Source organism: Ovis canadensis, chromosome 17 (assembly GCF_042477335.2).
Source record: "Ovis canadensis isolate MfBH-ARS-UI-01 breed Bighorn chromosome 17, ARS-UI_OviCan_v2, whole genome shotgun sequence".
In the NCBI taxonomy this organism is placed as follows: domain Eukaryota; kingdom Metazoa; phylum Chordata; class Mammalia; order Artiodactyla; family Bovidae; genus Ovis; species Ovis canadensis.
In genome coordinates, this window is record NC_091261.1 from 21,832,264 (window position 1) to 21,850,496 (window position 18,233).

Sequence of the window (18,233 nt, forward strand, 5' to 3'; positions counted from 1 at the left end):
TGGCTGACCAGGGAAGTCCCTCTGATTGTATTCTTAACAGTGATTTCCAAGAAATAATATTATTTATAAGACCACAATTATAATATTAAACTCTATTTGGAAATATACAGTTTTCTCTAATTATTATAGTGCTATTATAATTAAAGTTAACACATCTTAAAAACATCCTGATTAATTTACCTTTTGCTGTATAATGATAGAAGATGGACCACCCATCCCACCCTCCTGATGTGACTGGTTTTTAATTCAAAATATACCATCAATGTAAAGGAGTCAGGTGAGAATATTTTAGGGAAAATAAATAGATGTGGACCCTTTATGAGATCTTTTATCCTCTAATGAGGTCAGAGCATAATCACATAATTAAAACAATGGTAGTTCCAACAGTAACATGGTAAGGAAAATATGTAAGAAATGATTCCTCCTTTGTACTAAGAAAATGCCCATTTACTTTGAGCTTGCTCATTGGACAGAGTGATGAAAATTTAGACACTAAGAAGGATCACAATAATGCATGAAAATTCTCTTATAGTGTAATAATGCAAGTTTTGTTTCAAGGTCTATGATGTCATCAAGATCCTGTCCTGAAATTGCCCACTAAATGCTTGTTACTGATACTTCTAACATTAAATGAAGTTGTTTCTTCCAATAAAATGCACTTATGAGATGCATAAATTCATTTCTATATATCACTTATATATCCTCAAACTCATATTTGGGATTACCAGGATTAATTACTGGAATCTCCTGAATTTTATAATAGAATAGGAGGATTCACTGATAACAGAAACTGTGGAGGGTTGGACAGAACCTTTGGAGAGGGGATTAAAAGAGTAAAAATCTGGAATTACAAAGCACACTAATGAAACCTTGCTCTAAAAAGGTATGTGTAAAAATTCTTGCATCAGAGAAGAATTGATATTGTATTACTTAAGAGAGCTTTAAACTAGAGAAATCTAGGTTGATAGCAGTTTTATGACAGGTATGTGTGTCTCAAGATTGAACTCTAGGCGCAATTTGATGGAAGAATGATTACCTAATATAGACGTATTTAGGCGAGAAAGCATTTGTTTAAAAAAAAAAAAGCCTAATAAAAGTTAGAATACTAATAAATGAATACTTCCACGAGCAGTAGAGCTTCCCTTGTGGCTCATCTGGTAAAGAATCTGCCCGCAATGCAGGAGACCTAGGTTCAATCCCTGGGTTGGGAAAATCCCCTGGAGAAGGGAAAGGCTACCCACTTCAGTATTCCAGCCTGGAGAATTCCGTGGAGAAGTCCATGGGAGTCACAAAGAGTGGAACACGACTGAATGACTTTCACTTTCACTTTTTCACTAGCAGTAAGCTTGCCTGCTTGTATAAACTTTATTCATTGCTGAATCTCTACTGCCTGGCATGGGCCTGGCAAATAATAGCTGTTCATTGGATGAATGAGCTCGTTTCAACATAATAATATATCAAAATAATTCTGGAAATTCAAATATATGTTTATTTATTTATGAATAATTCTTCGAAATTGATATTACCACCTGAAACAGTACAGTGGTTAAGACTTGCACTTCTAGTACACTTCTGGTACAGGAGTTACACATTTGATCCCTGGTCGGGGAGATAAGATCCCACATGCGTCTCAACCAAAAAACCAAAAACATAAACAACAGACATAGTATTGTAACAAACTCAATAAAGACTTTAAGAAAAAATGAACAGCCTAAAGCTCAGGATGATAGCTAGAACAATAATTAGATAGTTATACTTCTCTGGTTTTAAAAATAGAAACATTTGGTCTAGTCATGTATTTTCATCTATTTTGTCCCATATCTTTGATATCTAACAGAACAATTTATAATTTTAAGTAGTTTTATTTTCATAGTCAATATTGATATTATTTTCCAATCATATAATTTATTTAATTGGCATACAAATGTATTTGATACAATTTTATATTTTCTTAATTACAAAATCTAATTCTCATATAAATCCTGTTTTAGAGGACTTCTTCTGCAGTCCAGTGGTTAAGACTGCATTTCCACTGCCTAGGGTGTGAGTTTGATCCCTGGTTGGGAAGCTGAGATCTCACATGCCTCAGAATGTGGTCAAAAAAAGGATCCAAAAAAACCCTGTGTTATATTTTGAAATAGCATTCCACCCGGTTGATATTCCTTTCTTGGTGAATTAATTTTAAGATATTGCATGGTTAGTAGTCACAACTTTTAAAAGAAAACTTACTCTAAAAGAGATCCTGCTTGTCATCTTTCTTCTTGAAGATAAACTGCTAAAACTGTTGAAAGATTAGTGTGGCGCATGCCACGGTGGGCAGATATGTGGAAGAGTAAAATAAAAATTAAGAAAAATATTTCTCTTACATCTTTAGGGCCACTATAGCAAAGCTTCTGAATACTTTCAGCAAGCTTTCCACACAACAGCAGACATAATGAACATATCTCTGATGGATGAAACTAAAGTTCATTACGGAATCGCAAAAGCTCATCAAATGATGCTGATGGTTAACAGTTGTATAGAATCTGCAGACCTCACCAGCCTTGACTGCCTGCTGTCATGGAAGGAGAGTAGAAGCGACATGATACCTGATCCAACTTCTGGTAAGTCATTGCTTTTTGTTTGTTTGTTTGTTTGTTTCAATTGGAGGATAATTGCTTTAGAACGTTGTGTGCTAAACAACATGAAACAGCTGAAAGTATATATATGTATGCCATCCCTCTTGGGCCTCCCTCCCTTCCGCCTCGCCCATGTCATCACAGAGCACCGAGCTGAGCCCCCTGTGCTGTCCAGCAGCTCCCCACCAGCTCTGTTTCACACATGGTGGTGTATGTACGTCAGTGCTGCTCTCTGTCTGTCCCAACTGTGTCTCCTTCCCCCACTGTGTTCAGCTCAGTTCTCTACATCTGCATCTCTATTCCTGCCCTGCAAATTTAGTTTCATTCATACCTGTTTTGTCGATTCTGTATATGTGTGTTAATATACAATATTTGTTTTTCTCTTCCTGACGTGCTTCACTCTGTACAACAAACTCTATATTCATCCACATCACTACAAATGACCCAGTTTTGTTCCTTTTATGGCTGAGTAATATTCCATTGTATATATGTATCACAACTTCTCTGCTTTTTGAGAACACTGTAGATTTTTGTATCATTCTTAATGGCTGAGTCATTTTCGTTATAAAAGTTTATTCAACCGTTGGCGATTTTAATTTTAGTGGTGATTTTATTTTGGTTTATTCATCACTATGTGAATGTTGAATGCATTTTCATGCTATATTGTAACTTCAGTGTTTAAGGAAAGCATACAATAGTGATAATGACTTATTCAACTTGACAAATCACCATTTTTTCAGTTATCTTAAATACTCAACAGTATGTACTGATCAGTTGTAAGGAATATGAAATAGGTTTATGTTTTTAAAAATGTTCAGTGTTGTACCTTACTGACAAGAGCAAGTGTATATAGACGCTAATTAGTATTATACTCTTACTTTTCTTATGATAGTTTTCCTATCTTTCTCTAATTCAGTTGTGACTATTAATTGACAAAATACTTGATAATAATTTCTCTTAATCCTACTTTTTCCTACATAATCACAAGACTGTGATAATTAGAATAGTCTATTAAAAACAAATAAGTGGGTGTAAGGGTCGATTTTATATATCAACTCAACTGAGTTTTAGTCCCCATTTAAGAACTTTAGGATTTTTAAACAATTTTTTAAAATGCTGCCTATGAAAGACCTTTGCATTACGTAACTATTTGCTTGTAAATCAGATTTTTAAAGCAAAATATTTTAAATGTTTGGGAACTCAAATCAAATCGTAAGTCAAAATTTCATAATGTAAAGGGGCATCTCCTGTCTGTATTTTAACTTTTTACACAATTTTTAGAGGTTACTTTCCATTTACAGTTACAAAGCACTTATAAAATATTGGCTGTGTTCCTCTTGTTGTGCCATAGATTCCTGAGTCTCTCTTACACCCCATAGGTTGTAGCTTTCACTCCTCTACCCCTTGTGGCCCCTGCCCCACACTGGGCATCAGTAGTTCATTTTCTGTATTTGTGAGTCAGCCTCTTTTTGGTACTAGTCACTAGTTTGTTGTTGTGTTTTTTAGATTCCACATGTAAGTGATATTATATGGTATTTGTCTTCTCTATATGACTTTACTTAGAATGCCTTCCAAGTCCACCCATGACGCTGCAGAAGGCAAAATTTCATGCTTTTTTATGCCTGAGTATTGTTCCTGTGTGTGTGGTGTGTGTGTCCAGGGGGTACTTGTTCTCCTTCCCATTCATCTGTTGATGGACACCTAGGTTGCTTCCATATCTTGGCAGTTGTAAATAATGCCAATATGGACATTGGGCTGTTCTTTTTGAATGAGTGCTTTTTTTGGCTATATTTTCAGCAGTGGAATTGCTCAGTATCTCCTATTTAGTACTCTTTTTTTCCCCCTTAGGTCATTTACATGAAACAATCATTTGTTTGGCTGTTTCTTTCCTCCATAGAATAAGTAATAAATAGTAGTAAACTTGGCACAAAGAAATTTTATTGACTCTTTTACATCAATAGAATACTGCTTTGTGACTATCTGTCCTCTAGGTAGAAAATAAGGAAAGGTCTCATTTAATGGAAGCACAGTAAGAGGAAGCAAGATGAAATCTTCAGAAGTGGATGGCTTGCTGAATTTCAATGTGCAATTTCAAGTGCTCAAAAAATATTTATAGTCAACAGTTAACTTTCACATAATACTTTGCTTATTCAGGATGTTGTCTTGTCATATATTTGGGCACCTGTTCTGTAGTTTTGAATTATCTTCCCTTTAGGCTCTCACCTTTTCTGCCCAGGAGCTACAACAGTGAAATTATGATCCATTTATTAGATTACTTGTTTTGACGAATGGTTTGGTGCAAAATAAGTTGAGTTACTCACATTTTCAGATTTAGTTGGGATAAACTATAACCAACACAATGATAATCATGAAAAAATATATACTCCTCAAAACTAGCTTCAGATCAGTCATGTGTTCATTTATTGCAGTCTTATTTTTGGCTTTTTAAAAATCTCTTTTGCTTTGCTTTAGTCTATAAAGCTATTTGTGTTTCTATTCTTTTTACATTTTATCTCCCCATTTTTTATAAGGGCATGTTGTGTTCTAAAGAGCTTAAGAGCAAACAAAAATGCACTTCAAAATATTGTTTAGACATATAAAATACAAACAAAAAGCAAAATGAATGAATAAAAGCAAACACATAGATACAGGAACAGAGTAGTGGTTGTTGGTGTTGGTGGTGGTGGTTTAGTCACTCAGTCGTGTCCAACTCTTGTGACCCCATGGAGTGCAGCCCACCAGGCTCTTCTGTCCATGGGATTTCCCAGGCAGGAACACTGGAGTGGGGTGCCACTTCCTTCTCCAGGAGATCTTCCGGGATCAAGGACCCATCCTGGATCTCCTGCATTGGCAGGTAGACTCTTTACTGACTGAGCTGTCAGGGAAGTCCTAGAATAGCGGTTACCGCAGGGGAGGTGGGGAAACAAAATGGGTGAAGGGGATCAACCATATGGTGATGGACAAAAACTAGAGTTTTGGTGGTAAGCATGCTGCAAAGAATACAGAAGTAAAAACAGAGTGTTCTACACATGCAACTTATGTTATAAAGCAGTGTTACCATAATAAAAAAATAAAAAGTGTTATTCAGACAGTAAAAATTCAGGTATTCATGTGGTAGAGAAGATTAAATTCCCTATAACTCTATAAAATTATACCCCCTTATTGATTCATTTGACCAAAACTAAAAATTTATGCCTGAATGAGCTATATCATTATAAAAGTGAAAAATAATAATCTTTTAGATTCATGGCAAATGAGAATTCACATACTATTGGTATAGTCAACATTTTTAGTGGTAGCTATTTTGTTTGTACGTTAAACCTGTAGGACATTATCAAACACCTTGTTTGTTTTACACAAAAATTTTGTTGTTTTTAGTCACTAAGTCGTGTCCAACTCTTTTGCGACCCCATGGCCAAAGCCCGCCAGGCTTCTCTGTCTATGGGATTTCCCAGGCAAGAATACTGGAGTGGGTTGCCATTTCTTTCTCCAGGGGATCTTCCTAACCCAGGGATTGAACCTATGTCTCGTGCATTGGCAGGCAGATTCTTTACCATTCAGCCACCAGGGAAGCTCCACTAAAATTTAAAAATGCTTCAAAATTATTTCTTAAACCATAACTCTTTTTTATTCTGTCTTTGCTCTGTTTAAAAATTTTCATGGAGTCATTCCTGTTCACAAGTTAAATACAAGCTTCTCAACCTTTTTGACCACCTATCCCCACTGTCTATATGTACACCATAACCCTATTATTGCCTTACTTTCAGCTAAGGCCAGCCCTCTCCAGGGAAATCTCACCACCTTGAAAGGTCCTTCTCAAATACTGAGATCTTCCCTCATTCTCTTCTCACTTAATATTGTTTCTCCTCTCTCTTCTCATATTAAATATCATCCATTTCTCTCCAAGTATTTTTCATTTGTCATATTCTGCATCTTATCATGGCCGTTTCTATATTTGCCTTGTCTGCCTGATCAGAGTAAGAGTCTCTTGAAATCAGATTCAGATTCTTGATATTCTCTACAAAAGAAGGCATGTTTGACACCTACTAGGTACCAAGTAAATATTTGTCAAATTAAATGGAATTCAAAGTGTGTATGTATGCCCTCGGTATGAGCTAGTTTGTATTAACTACTGTTGAAAACAAGATTTGTAGTTCCGTGCCTCCTTGGAAAATATGGGGGAAAAAACTATAATGATCCAATACTTCATTTTTGATTTACCATCCAATTATGACATGAATGGAGGATAACACCAATATATTGACAAAATTAAGGAATGCAGAAATATTATTTGGAAATCTGAGGAGCTTTTAGTTTTTCAAATTTTGCCTTTCTTCTCTGAAGAGGCGTCTTTAATCTTGCTATTGAGGGGTCCCAGGTATTCAGTAAAAAGCAGATCAAAGATTTGAAAGATACATTATAAAAGCCGTGAGGTTATCTTCACCTCTGAGACTTACATCCTCCAAACAAATCATTAGCTCACAGAGCAGGCAATATTCTTTTAAGCAAAGGAACATGACCTCCTAAGGGAATAGAGCCGTGAGAGCACTTGGGTCTCTAGATAAAATAGAACAGCGATTCACCAGAATCACCTCTCATCTCTGTGTCTTTCAGAGGGAAAATAGCAAATATAGACACCTCCATACTCTTCTAATACATTTAAGATTATGGTGGGAATGATTTCGCATTCCTCCTTCCCCTACCAATAGTAAAGTAAGAAGAGATTCTCCTCCAAAATTTGAGAATTTAGAAGGAATTCAAATTTTATTACAGTTCAATAGAATTATTCAAATCTGAAGCAACAGGAATCGTTTGACTCTGGAAAGCTTAATCTAGGAATTTCTGCTGATTTCTCCACAATATAGTTTATTTTCCTCACCAGAACTAGTATCTGTACCATCATGAAATTTTTTTTTAATGAAAAGCTAATTCATCTTGCCTTTTGGAGATCACAGACCCCAATGAGGAGCAGTGACACAGAAGCCCAAGCTTTCTTTATCCAACTTAATACAACTGTTAACCTAGAAATGTGATTGTGCATGCTGTCACCTTAGTCATATCTGACTGTGTGTGACCCAGTGGACTGTAGCCCACCAGGCTCCTCTGTCCATGGGATTCTCTAGGCAAGAACACTGGAGTGGGTTGCCATGCCCTCCTCTAGGGGATCTAACCAGAGATCAAACCCGAGTCTCTTGTGTTTACTGCATTGGCAGGCAGGTTCTTTACCACTAGTGCCACCTGGAAAGCAAACATGGTTGGGCACTTCACTGATGATATCAGTAGCGTGGTCTTCATGCACATTCTTATTGTAACCAAGTGTAGATTATGTCAGGTAAATAGGATACGAATCCTCAGCATAGAAATAGATGAACACACTGGCTAGTCAGTAAAGATACTGTTTTCTACAAAAAGGCACATGAAGGTTTCCTCGAGTTGCCAGAACTATCATCCTAGTTTTATAAATCATTTAATATTCTTAAAGGAAAACAATAAAAAAGCTTGAAATTGTCTCCCAGCCTTGGTTTGTGTTGGCTTGATGTGTGGTTCTTGGTTTAATGTCAAGCCACATTTTCTCACCCTATCCTTTTTTTTATTTTTCACTGATGACTTCATCCATTATAAAGAATGTGAAAAAGCCACACTCACTCACATGTGTGTCTCATGTTCTCTTATACTTTGATTGCTACTTCTGGAGGGAGATGTTATGAAATTAGCCAAAAAGTCAGCAAGCAGGTTTTATATCATCCTGTGGTCACCCAGGATGACCCGTTGCAACCTCTCTCCAATCATGTGTTCAAAAACATGACGCATAAAAAGATTCTAGTGAAAACCATGGCTCAATCAATGCTCAACCTACTGGCAGCTTAGTATCGTTGAGAGAGACTGTTACTCAAGAATCTGATGACCTGGGTCCTAATACCACATTGAGCATTAATCTGCTTTGTGACTTTTGGCAAAAGATTCAAGTCTCTTTAGCCTGTTATCTCAGGTTCAAAATAGGTCATTATAAGATTCCTCTGGAACCGACCACAGTTCTGTCATAAGAGCATCTTCTAAATAAGTAAGGTATTTTCTAGTCCTTAAAAAATACAATCTAAATCTTCATGAGCATTTTATCTGTTGTTTTTCCCCCATAAACCCTGGTTTCTGAGAGTTTCCACAAGAGGTAATTTTATTATTATTATATCAAGTAGCTGTCTAAATGCTAGGTGTATTATTTGACCCTTCTGCTAAAATTTATAATAAAGGAGTTTCTAGATATCAGATATCACATGAAATCTAACTTCTCCCTGGTTGGCACTGCTGAGGTTGCTAAACCTAGTTAACCATTTTATCTACAGCCTTTCAATTCATCTACCATCATCAACCTTATGTCATACTTCCCGTCAGTATTTCCTCAGCTCCAACATTTTCCCCACTGTTTGTGAAGCTTCCAGGTCCTATACACACCTGCCTCTCTGCTCATCATTATCCCCTCTTGATGCACTTTAGTCTGTGGCTATCTGTGAGCCCCTAAATTTGATATCACCCCTACAGTCTCACTTAGTCATGTCCAGCTCTTTGTGACCCCATGGACTATACAGTCTGTGGAATTCTCCAGGCCAGAATACTGGAGTGGGTTTGAATGCTGAGTTTTAAGCCAGCTTTTTCACTCTCTTCTTTCACCTTCATCAACAGGATCTTTGGTTCCTTTTCGCTTTCTGCCATTAGGGTGATATCATCTGCATATCATGGTCGATATTTCTCCTGGCAATGGTATACTCTGCATAAAATTTAAATAAGCAGGGTGACAATATACAGCCTTGACATACTCCTTTCCCAATTTGGAACCAGTCCGTTGTTGCATGTCCAGTTCTAACTGTTGCTTCTGACCTGCATACAGGTTTCTCAGGAGGCAGGTAAAGTGGCCTGGTATTCCCATCTCGAAGAATTTTCCACAGTTTGTTGTGATCCACACAGTCAAAGGCTTTAGCATAATCAATGAAGCAGAAGTAGATATTCTTCTGGAATTCTCTTGCTTTTTCTATGATCCAATGGATGTTTTCAGTTTAATCTCTGGTTCTTCTGCATTTTCTAAATCCAGCTTGAACATCTGGAAGTTCTCTGTTCAAGTACTGTTGAAGCCTAACTTGGAGAATTTTGAGCATTACTTTGCTAGCACGTGAATGAGTGTAATTGTGCGGTAGTTTGAACATTCTATGGCATTGCCCTTCCTTGAGATTGGAATGAAAACTGACCTTTTCCAGTCTTGTAGCCACTGCTGAATTTAAAAACAAGTGTCAAATGGATCAAACTGTTTCTAAGTAACTTAACTGAATTCTAGAACAAAGGTCAAGAATATTTCTAAGAATAAGAAATATTTAGCACGCAAAGTAAAATGCAGGGCTTCCTTGGTGGTTCAGTGGTAAAGTATCTGCCTACAATGCAGGAGAGGGAAGTTTGGTCCTGAGTTGGAAATATCCCCTGGAGAAGAAAATGGTAACACACTCCAGTATTCTTCCCTGGGAAATCCCATGGACAGAGGAGCCTGGGGAGTTACAAGTCCATGGGGTCACAAGAGTTGGACATGACTTAGCGACCAAACAAGAAACAAAACAAATGGTAGAATACACAGTATCTGGCATCCAATCAAAATTATGTAGACAAGCCAAGGAGCAGGTATAACTCATAAAGAGGAGAAAATATATAAATAGAAACTAACCCAGAAATGCAACAGATAATAGAATTAGTAGACCAGGACAGAAACAGGATATTAAAGCTATATTCCATATATTCAAGGATATAATAGAAAGATAGACATATAGAGTCTGGAAAGATTTTTAAAAGCCCCAAACTGAATTTCTAGAAGTAAGAAAATGCCCAAGATGAATTAAAAAACAAAACAAACTTGAATGGCTTAGCAGCAGATTTATATAATGCAAAGGGAAAGATCAGCTTTGGAGACATAGCAGTAGAAACTATCCAAAATGAAATACAGAGAAAACATACTGAAAGGATATGAATAGAGCATGTTAGAGAACCCGGGGTCACTTTAAGAAGCCTAATGTGTGAGTAATTTGGAGACCTCCAAAGAAGAGGAAAAGAAGAGGGACTTGAAACATATTTTAAAAAATAATGAAAGGCTGATTTTTTTTTCTGAATTTGATGAAAGCTATAAACCCACAGATCTAAGAAGTTCAATTAACCCTAAGCAGAAAAACATGAAAATTAAACCAAGGAGCATCATAATCACAGTGTTTAAAATGAGTGATAAAGAGAAAAATCTTAAAAGGTCCTTTGTAAAGGGTGAGGTGGAACAAACATAATAGGACCTGAAATCTCCTTGGAACCCTGTAAATCAAAAGAGAATAAATAAAGTAACTTAGTTAAAGTACTAAAAGAAAAAAGGACCATCAAAATGGAAATTCCATACCCAATGAAAATATCTTTCAAAAGCATAGGTAAAATATTTTTCCAAGCACACAAAAGCTAAGAAAATTCATCTCTAACACACCAGTATGTGAATTCCATGCTTAGTCACTCAGTCATGTCCGACTATTTACAACCCATTGGACTGTATAGCCCACTAAGCTCCTCTCTCCTTAGGATTTTTTTCAGGCAAGAATAGCGGAGCAGGTTGCCATTCCTTCTCCAGGAAATCTTTCTGACCCAGGGATCAAACCCTTGTCTCCTCTGTCTCCTGCACTGCAGGTGGATTCTTTACCTGCTGAGCAATCAGGGAAGCACAACAAATGTTTCACTCCAGGCAGAATAAACAGGAAATCTAGTTAGAAACCTGGATGTACATAAAGCATGAATAAGAAAATGAGAAATATTTTAGTAAAAATAAAACCTTCTTTTTAAAATTCCTTGAAAAAAATAATGGTTGAAAACAAAAGTAATAAGAAAGTATTGAACAATTTATAACAAATATGGAATTCAATTCAATTCAATAGAGATATCTTGTTTTATAAAAACTACTTTCAGTTTCAACCAGGCAGATAACTGTCAACTTAGGGACCACAATAGCTCCATATTTCAACTGAATTTCTTATTGCTCACCCCGTCAGTCTTGTTGTGAGGAAGCCCCTGTTTTAGAAGCATATTCTCATTACCTAGTGGTCAGCTCTCTTTAAAGGGAATTTATTTTGATTTCCATCTTGTTTTTTCTTGGATTGAAAAAAACAATCTGGCTTAGGATAAGTGATCCATTTTTATCTAAGTATCTTTTGGCCCAAAATCATTCCAGCCTCCCACAAAAAGCCTTCAGTGTAGGCATTGTGGGTTTCAATGGCTGCCTTGTTATCTGGTGTGATAACTGTTTCAGGCTCCATGTACGTATCTGTGACTTCAGAACTGCCATCAAACATTTCTCCAAGGAGCCCTAACAAAAGTAAACTTTGAAAAAACAGTCACTAAAAATAAAAAACAAATTAAAATTAATGATCCTAAATATGTATCCAGTTGGTGATATAGTTGCAGAAAAAGAAAATATTCTAAGTGGCTTTAATTATTTTTTTAATTTTTTACATATTTCACCACATTTTTATTTTTTTATTTTTTTTTTATTTTTTATTTTTTGGTATATGATTCTTTTATTGTAATTTTGATTTGCCAGTATTTTGTTGAGGATTTTCGCATGTATGTTCATCGTGGCTATTGGCCTGTAATTTTATTTTTTATTTTTTTTTTTGTTTTGTTTTTTTTTTTATTTTTATTTTTTATTTTTTTTTTAATTTTTAGTTTTTTATTTTTTAAATTTTAAAATCTTTAATTCTTACATGCATTCCCAAACATGAACCCCCCTCCCACCTCCCTCCCCAGAACATCTTTCTGGGTCATCCCCATGCACCAGCCCCAAGCATGCTGCATCCTGCGTCAGACATAGACTGGCGATTCAATTCACATGATAGTATACATGTTAGAATGTCATTCTCCCAAATCATCCCACCCTCTCCCTCTCCCTCTGAGTCCAAAAGTCCGTTATGCACATCTGTGTCTCTTTCCCTGTCTTGCATACAGGGTCGTCATTGCCATCTTCCTAAATTCCATATATATGTGTTAGTATACTGTATTGGTGTTTTTCTTTCTGGCTTACTTCACTCTGTATAATCGGCTCCAGTTTCATCCATCTCATCAGAACTGATTCAAATGAATTCTTTTTAACGGCTGAGTAATACTCCATTGTGTATATGTACCACAGCTTTCTTATCCATTCATCTGCTGATGGACATCTAGGTTGTTTCCATGTCCTGGCTATTATAAACAGTGCTGCGATGAACATTGGGGTACATGTGTCTCTTTCAATTCTGGTTTCCTCGGTGTGTATGCCCAGAAGTGGGATTGCTGGGTCATAAGGTAGTTCTATTTGCAATTTTTTAAGGAATCTCCACACTGTTCTCCATAGTGGCTGTACTAGTTTGCATTCCCACCAACAGTGTAGGAGGGTTCCCTTTTCTCCACACCCTCTCCAGCATTTATTGCTTGCAGATTTTTGGATCGCAGCCATTCTGACTGGTGTGAAGTGGTACCTCATTGTGGTTTTGATTTGCATTTCTCTAATAATGAGTGATGTTGAGCATCTTTTCATGTGTTTGTTAGCCATCCGGATGTCTTCTTTGGAGAAATGTCTATTTAGTTCTTTGGCCCATTTTTTGATTGGGTCGTTTATTTTTCTGGAGTTGAGCTGCAGAAGTTGCTTGTATTTTTTTGAGATTAGTTGTTTGTCAGTTGCTTCATTTGCTATTATTTTCTCCCATTCAGATGGCTGTCTTTTCACCTTGCTTATATTTTCCTTTGTTGTGCAGAAGCTTTTAATTTTAATTAGATCCCATTTGTTTATTTTTGCTTTTATTTCCAGCATTCTGGGAGGTGGATCATAGAGGATCCTGCTGTGATTTATGTCTGAGAGTGTTTTGCCTATGTTCTCCTCTAGGAGTTTTATAGTTTCTGATCTTACATTTAGATCTTTAATCCATTTGGAAAGAAATCTTAAAAATTAGGGCAGAAATAAATGCAAGAGAAACAAAAGAGACCATAACATTTTTAAAAATATAAATTTATTTATTTTAATTGGAGGCTAATTACTTTACAATATTGTATTGGTTTTGCCATACATTGACATGATTCTGCCACGGGTGTACATGTGTTCCCCATCCTGAACTCCCCTCCCACCTCCCTCTGCATACCATCCCTCTGGGTCATCCCAGTGCACCAGCCCCGAGCATCCTGTATCATGCACCAAACCTGGACTGGCAATTCATTTCACATATGATAATATACATGTTTCAATGCCATTCTCCCAAATTATCCTACCCTTGCCCTCTCCCACAGAGTCCAGAAGACTGTTCTATACATCTGTGTCTCTTTTGCTGTATCACATACAGGGTTATTGTTACCATCTTTCTAAATTCCATATATATGCATTAGTATACTGTATTGGTGTTTTTCTTTCTGGCTTGCTTCACTCTGTATAATAGGCTCCAGTTTCATCCACCTCATTAGAACTGATTCAAATGTATTCTTTTTAATGGCTGAGTAATACTCCATTGTGTATATGTACCCCAGCTTTCTTATCCATTCATCTGCTGATGGACATCTAGGTTGCTTCCATGTCCTGGCTATTATACACAGTGCTGCGATGAACATTGGGGTACATGTGTCTCTTTCAATTCTGGTTTCCTTGGTGTGTATGCCCAGCAGTGGGATTGCTAGGTCATAAGGCAGTTCTATTTCCAGTTTTTTTAAGGAATCTCCACACTGTTCTCCATAGTGGCTGTACTAGTTTGCATTCCCACCACCGCAAGAGGGTTCCTTTTTCTCCACACCCTCTCCAGCATTTATTGCTTGTAGACTTTTGGATCGCAGCCATTCTGGTTTTGATTTGCATTTCTCTGATAATGAGTGATGTTGAGCATCTTTTTCATGTGTTTGTTAGCCATCTGTATGTCTTCTTTGGAGAAACGTCTATTTAGTTCTTTGGCCCATTTTTCGATTGGGTCGTTTATTTTTCTGGAATTGAGCTGCAGGAGTTGCTTGTATATTTTTGAGATTAGTTGTTTGTCAGTTGCTTCATTTGCTATTATTTTCTCCCATTCTGAAGGCTGTCTTTTCACCTTGCTTATAGTTTCCTTTGTTGTGCAGAAGCTTTTCATTTTAATTAGGTCCCATTTGTTTATTTTTGCTTTTATTTCCAATATTCTGGGAGGTGGGTCATAGAGGATCCTGCTGTGATTTATGTCAGAAAGTGTTTTGCCTATGTTCTCCTCTAGGAGTTTTATAGTTTCTGGTCTTACATTTAGATCTTTAATCCATTTGAGTTTATTTTTGTGTATGGTGTTAGAAAGTGTTCTAGTTTCATTCTTTTACAAGTGGTTGACCAGTTTTCCCAGCACCACTTGTTAAAGAGATGTCTTTTCTTCATTGTATATTCTTGCCTCCTTTGTCAAAGATAAGGTGTCCGTAGGTACATGGATTAATCTCTGGGCTTTCTATTTTGTTCCACTGATCTATATTCCTGTCTTTGTGCCAGTACCATACTGTCTTGATGACTGTGGCTTTGTAGTAGAGTCTGAAGTCAGGCAGGTTGATTCCTCCAGTTCCATTCTTCTTTCTCAAGATTGCTTTGGCTATTTGAGGTTTTTTGTATTTCCATACAAATTGTGAAATTATTTGTTCTAACTCTGTGAAAACTACCATTGGTAGCTTGATAGGGATTGTACTAAATCTATAGATTGCTTTGGGTATACTCATTTTCACTATATTGATTCTTCTGATCCATGAACATGGTATATTTCTCCACCTATCAGTGTCCTCTCTGATTTCTTTCACCAGTGTTTTATAGTTTTCTATATATAGGTCTTTAGTTTCTTTAGGTAGATATATTCCTAAGTATTTTATTCTTTTCGTTGCAATGGTGAATGGAATTGTTTTCTAAATTTGTTTCTACTTTCTCATTATTAGTGTATAGGAATGCAAGGGATTTCTGTGTGTTGATTTTGTATCCTGCAACTTTACTATATTCATTGATTAGCTCTAGTAATTTTCTGGTGGAGTCCTTAAGGTTTTCTATGTAGAGGATCATGTTATCTGCAAACAGTGAGAGTTTTACTTCTTCTTTTCCAATTTGGATTCCTTTATTTCTTTATCTGCTCTGATTGCTGTGGCCAAAACTTCCAAAACTATGTTGAATAGTAGTGGTGAGAGTGGGCACCCTTCTCTTGTTCCTGACTTTAGGGGAAATGCTTTCAATTTTTCACCATTGAGGATAATGTTTGCTGTGGGTTTGTCATATATAGGTTTTATTGTGTTGAGGTATTTTCCTTATATTCCTGCTTTCTGGAGGGTTTTTATCATAAATGGATGTTGAATTTTGTCAAAGGCTTTCTCTGCCATCTATTGAGATAATCATATGGCTTTTATTTCTCAATTTGTTAATGTGGTGTATTGCATCGATTGATCTGCGGATACTGAAGAATCCTTGCATCCCTGGGATAAAACCCACTTGGTCATGATGTATGATCTTTTTAATATGTTGTTGGATTCTGATTGCTAGTATTTTGTTAAGGATTTTTGCATCTATGTTCATCAGTCATATTGGCCTGTGGTTTTCTTTTTTTGTGGCATCTTTGTCAGGTTTTGGTATTAGGGTGATGCTGGCCTCATAGAATGAGTTTGGAAGTTTACCTTCCTCTGCAATTTTCTGGAAGAGTTTGAGTAGGATAGGTGTTAGCTCTTCTCTAAATTTTTGGTAGAATTCAGCTATGAAGCCGTCTGGGCCTGGGCATTTGTTTGCTAGGAGATTTCTGATTACAGTTTCAATTTCCATGCTTGTGATGGGTCTGTTAAGATTTTCTATTTCTTCCTGGTTCAGTTTTGGAAAGTTGTACTTTTCTAAGAATTTGTCCATTTCTTCCATGTTGTCCATTTTATTGGCATATAATTGCTATAGTAGTCTCTTATGATCCTTTGTATTTCTGTGTTGTCTGTTGTGATCTCTCCATTTTCATTTCTAATTTTATTGATTTGATTTTTCTCCCTTTGTTTCCTGATGAGTCTGGCTAATGGTTTGTCAGTTTTATTTATCCTCTCAAAGAACCAGCTTTTAGCTTTGTTGATTTTTGCTATGGTGTCTTTTGTTTCTTTTGCATTTATTTCTGCCCTAATTTTTAAGATTTCTTTCCTTCTACTAACCCTGGAGTTCTTAATTTCTTCCTTTTCTAGTTGCTTTAGGTGTAGAGTTAAGTTATTTATTTGACTTTTTTCTTGTTTCTTGAGGTATGCCTGTATTGCTATGAACCTTCCCCTTAGCACTGCTTTTACAGTGTCCTGCAGGTTTTGGGTTTTCATTTTCATTCATTTCTATGCATATTTTGGTTTCTTTTTTTATTTTTTCTGTGATTTGTTGGTTATTCAGCATCATGTTGTTCAGCCTCCATATGTTGGAATTTTTAATAGTTTTTCTTCTGTAATTGAAATCTAATCTTACTGCATTGTGGTCAGAAAAGATGCTTGGAATGATTTCAATTTTTTTTAATTTACCAAGGCTAGGTGTATGGCCCAGGATGTGATCTATCCTGGAGAAGGTTTCATGTGCACTTGAGAAGAAGGTGAAATTCATTATTTTGGGGTGTAATGTCCTATAGATATCAATTATATCAATAGATCAGGTCTAACTGGTCTATTGTATCATTTAAAGTTTGTGTTTCCTTGTTAATTTTCTGTTTAGTTGATCTATCCATAGGTGAGAATGGGGTATTAAAGTCTCCCACTATTATTGTCTTATTGTTAATTTCCTCTTTCATACTTGTTAGCATTTGTCTTACATATTGCGGTGCTCCTATGTTGGGTGCATATATATTTCAGAGAAGGCAATGGCACCCCACTCCAGTACTCTTGCCTGGAAAATTTATAATTGTTATGTCTGCTTCTTGGATTGATCCTTTGATCATTATGTAGTGTCCTTCTTTGTCTCTTTTCACAGCCTTTTTTTTAAAGTCTATTTTATCTGATATGAGTATTGCTACTCCTGCTTTCTTTTGGTCTCTGTTTGCGTGGAACATCTTTTTCCAGCCTTTCACTTTCAGTCCGTATGTGTTCCTTGTTCTGAGGTGGGTCTCTTGTAGACAACATATATAGGGGTCTTGTTTTTGTATCCATTCAGCCAGTCTTTGTCTTTTGGTTGGGGCATTCAACCCATTTACATTTAAGGTAATTATTGATAAGTATGATCCCGTTGCCATTTACTTGATTGTTTTGAAAACGCTGGGCTGGAAGAAACACAAGCTGGAATCAAGATTTCCGGGAAAAATATCAATAACCTCAGATATGCAGATGACACCACCCTTATGGCAGAAAGTGAAGAGGAACTAAAAAGCCTCTTGATGAAAGTGAAAGAGGAGAGTGAAAAAGTTGGCTTAAAGCTCAACATTCAGAAAATGAAGATCATGGCATCTGGTCCCATCACTTCATGGGAAATAGATGGGGAAACAGTGGAAACAGTGTCAGACTTTATTTTTTTGGCTCCAAAATCACTGCAGATGGTGATTGCAGCCATGAAATTAAAAGACACTTATTCCTTGGAAGAAAAGTTATGACCAACCTAGATAGTATATTCAAAAGCAGAGACATTACTTT

At 36.4% G+C, this 18,233-nt stretch overlaps 1 protein-coding gene across 1 annotated transcript in view; it reads left to right on the top strand.

Moving 5' to 3' along the window:
• Positions 1–18,233, top strand: part of TTC29 (tetratricopeptide repeat domain 29) — a 260,760-nt gene that overhangs the window by 150,176 nt on the left and 92,351 nt on the right. The window contains exon 11 of the mRNA XM_069558624.1: positions 2,375–2,603. Coding sequence (XP_069414725.1) covers positions 2,375–2,603 — 229 coding nt within the window. The remainder of the gene's footprint in view (positions 1–2,374; positions 2,604–18,233) is intronic.